A 3,194-nucleotide genomic window follows, 5' to 3' on the forward strand; every position below is an offset into this window, starting at 1 on the left:
GTATATCTTGTTTTTCAATTTGATAGGCATTCTCCTGTCACAGATTGCTCCACTCACTTCTCTCTATTTAGTCCATGACCATGTCTTTCCCATTCTGCTTATAAGTTCATCGTTTAGTTCATCATTATCCTGCACGATCAAAAGTAGGTACTTGAACTTCAGTACATTTGGTAATGGGTGGCTGGCTTATGTTGTGTTCTTACATGGTATCATTGAATCTATAGCCCATATACTCTGTTTTACTTCTGCCGATTTTCACACTGTTCCTTAAAACAATATGCACCTAGGCTTTTATTGCTTGTATCGCTTTTCCCTCTTTGTCACATTTCTATGAACCAATCAGTCATAGTAGCCTGAGTCAATACAACTTCACGTTGATCGCAAGTTCCCAGAGAGGATTCCATAGCAGTGCCAAATCCAGCTAGGGCCACTGGAGGTAAACACCCGCTGGTGAAACAAGGGGTGCTGTAGCCTGGTGACCTAGTCTAAAATTGGATGGCCCACAGGGTTCCACTTTGAGAGGAGTTCCAGTGTAGGCCTGTCACTTGGAGAGAAGAGCATGGTCTGAGGCACAGAGCACCCCTGAGCCATACCATCATCCCATAGCAACACCAGGCAGTGTTTATAGCAGCCTTTAACAACGGGAGACTAGAGCTAAGCAAATAACTGATTTTCTGGTTCATTGGCAGGGCCAAAACAATCAGTAAAAATAAATCATTTTGGGTAGGATCATAGGACTGGAAGGCATCTCGAGAGGTCATCTAGTCCAGTCCCCTGCACTCATGGCAGGACTAAGTATTATCTAGACCATCCCTGACATGTTTGTCTAACCTTATCTTAAAAGTTTCCAATGATAGAGATTCCACAACCTCCCTGGGAAATTTATTCCAGTACATAACCACCCTAACAGTTAGGAAGTTTTCCCTAATGTTCAGCCTAAACCTCCCTTGCTGCAATGTAAGCCCATTGCTTCTTGTCCTATCCTCAGAGGATAAGAAGAACAATTTTTCTTCCTCCTTCTTGTAACAACCTTTTATGTACTTGAAAGTTGAAGCTGGTACATTTTGATGGGAAGTTTTGATTTCAACAACAACACATTTCACTGAAAAATTCCCAGCCATCTCTAGGACTATGGTGGCCAACTTGTTGGGTATCTAATTTGCTTAGCGTGCTATGAAAATCACAGCCTGAATATGTGATATATTTATGTTAGAGAGTGGATTGTCAGCTGTGGACTGTGTAGAATTTAATCACATTTTCAGCTTTTCCAACTCACACAATGAAAAGTGTTTTCAACCATTATTAGCATTGTCATAATACTAATACATTGTCCACTGGGAGATATTTGTATTTTAGAACTTGGTAATAATGTGAAATAACCATAGAGATAAACTGATAGATTCATAGATCTGAAGGACAGTAAGATATAGCCTCACCTAATCTGACCACCAAGCCTAGACTTGTGGTTTCAAACACTTCTCAGAAATGATCTCCCACATTTGGACAAAATTTGTCCTGGTTTAGTATGTCAGGAGATGAAATATGAGGCTACACAAACCAAATTCTGTCTGTGAGTCTAGATAGCCGTCCAGTACTCAGACCCTTGACCATCGTAATGAGTCCCTTGTCTGAGCTGAGAGAGGATGACAGGTTGTTAAACCTGCTGAGGAAAGCCTATCAATACTCTTTTTGTAAATTGAGTCAAAATGCAATCTCTATTATTGAACCATCAACTTCAGTGTCCCACCTGTATGGCACAATAGGATGGAGTAAAATTTAAATCTGTTTTGTCTGATCAAATTCAAGAGCTATTTCTGTCTTCTTTCTTTTTCCCCTAGACACATGCCATGGGTAACAGAGAATGGGGAAATGAAACAGCTGTCACACAGTTCATCTTCCTCGGGTTTGGGAATATTCCACAACTGCAGATCCTTCTCTTCCTGCTGTTCCTCATAATATACATTGTGACTTTGGCAGGGAACATCCTCATCGTGGTGCTAGTTGTGGCTGATCAGCACCTTCACACCCCCATGTACTTCTTCCTGGGGAACTTGTCCTGCTTGGAAATCTGCTACGCCTCCACCATCCTGCCCAGGATGCTGGCTGGTCCCCTGACCATCTCTGTCAGTGGCTGTATTGCACAATTTTATTTTGCCAGTTTCTTTGCAGCTACCGAGTGCTACCTCCTAGCAGTGATGTCTTACGATCGGTATCTAGCGATATGCAAACCTCTGCACTATGCAACACTTATGAATGGCAGATTCTGCTGCCAGCTAGCAGCTGGGTCATGGATAAATGGATGTCTGGCTATTGCCATCATAACATGCCTTATGTTACAACTACATTTTTGTGGCCCCAATGAAATTGATCATTTCTTCTGTGAATCCACACAAATAATCAATCTCTGCTGTACTGACACCTACCTGATAGAGCTTGTCATTACAATCCTGGTTGTTCTATTCACCCTGCCTCCATTCGCATTAACAGTGGTGTCCTACGTTTGTATCATCTCCACTATCCTGACCATCCCTTCCACCACCGGCAGGCAAAAGACATTTTCCACCTGCTCCTCGCATCTCATTGTTGTGACAGTGTTCTACGGGACCCTAATGATTGTGTATCTGCTGCCCAAAACCAATACGCTGAGAGACCTCAACAAAGTGTTCTCTGTCTTCTACACAATCCTGACCCCTATGACCAATCCCTTCATATACAGCCTGAGGAACAAAAAGGTGATGGAGGCACTGAGAAAAATTGTCTGTAAATGTGCAGATTTTATAAGAATTCCCAACTGATTTTTTTTAAGACTGAAAGGTGATGAGCAGAGCTGATGCACTGTTTAATACTCAGGTTCTGGGCAGTGCTTATTTCTCGGTAGGTCTTTGGTAGTGTGAGCTTATAACATGTGAGGAGGAGCAAAGATTTTATAGTGTAATATCCATCAATACTAGGATCTTTACATTCAGAATAAAACTGAACTGTGTTTTACTTACTGATCATGGGAAAGCATATTTTAGCTAATTCCCTGCACCCAACCAAAGTGAGAATATAAAGTAAAATAAGAGTTTAGTCTGGAATTCTCAAATGATTCTAAGGGAGTTATGAGTCATTGCTCAATAATATATGCTATGAAAATCACAGACTTATTTGCACCTCTCTGTCACCTCCTGGCTACCAACCCAACTTTCCTTAAT

The 3,194-nt window shown here is 41.5% G+C and overlaps 1 protein-coding gene across 1 annotated transcript; it reads left to right on the top strand.

The window, feature by feature from the left end:
• Positions 1–1,847: 1,847 nt before the first annotated feature.
• LOC140896762 (olfactory receptor 11A1) lies at positions 1,848–2,795 on the top strand. The gene has a single exon (XM_073308804.1). The coding sequence runs from the start codon at positions 1,848–1,850 to the stop codon at positions 2,793–2,795; it is 948 nt and encodes a 315-aa protein (XP_073164905.1).
• Positions 2,796–3,194: the final 399 nt, after the last annotated feature.

Source organism: Lepidochelys kempii, chromosome 13 (assembly GCF_965140285.1).
Source record: "Lepidochelys kempii isolate rLepKem1 chromosome 13, rLepKem1.hap1, whole genome shotgun sequence".
NCBI classification, from domain to species: domain Eukaryota; kingdom Metazoa; phylum Chordata; order Testudines; family Cheloniidae; genus Lepidochelys; species Lepidochelys kempii.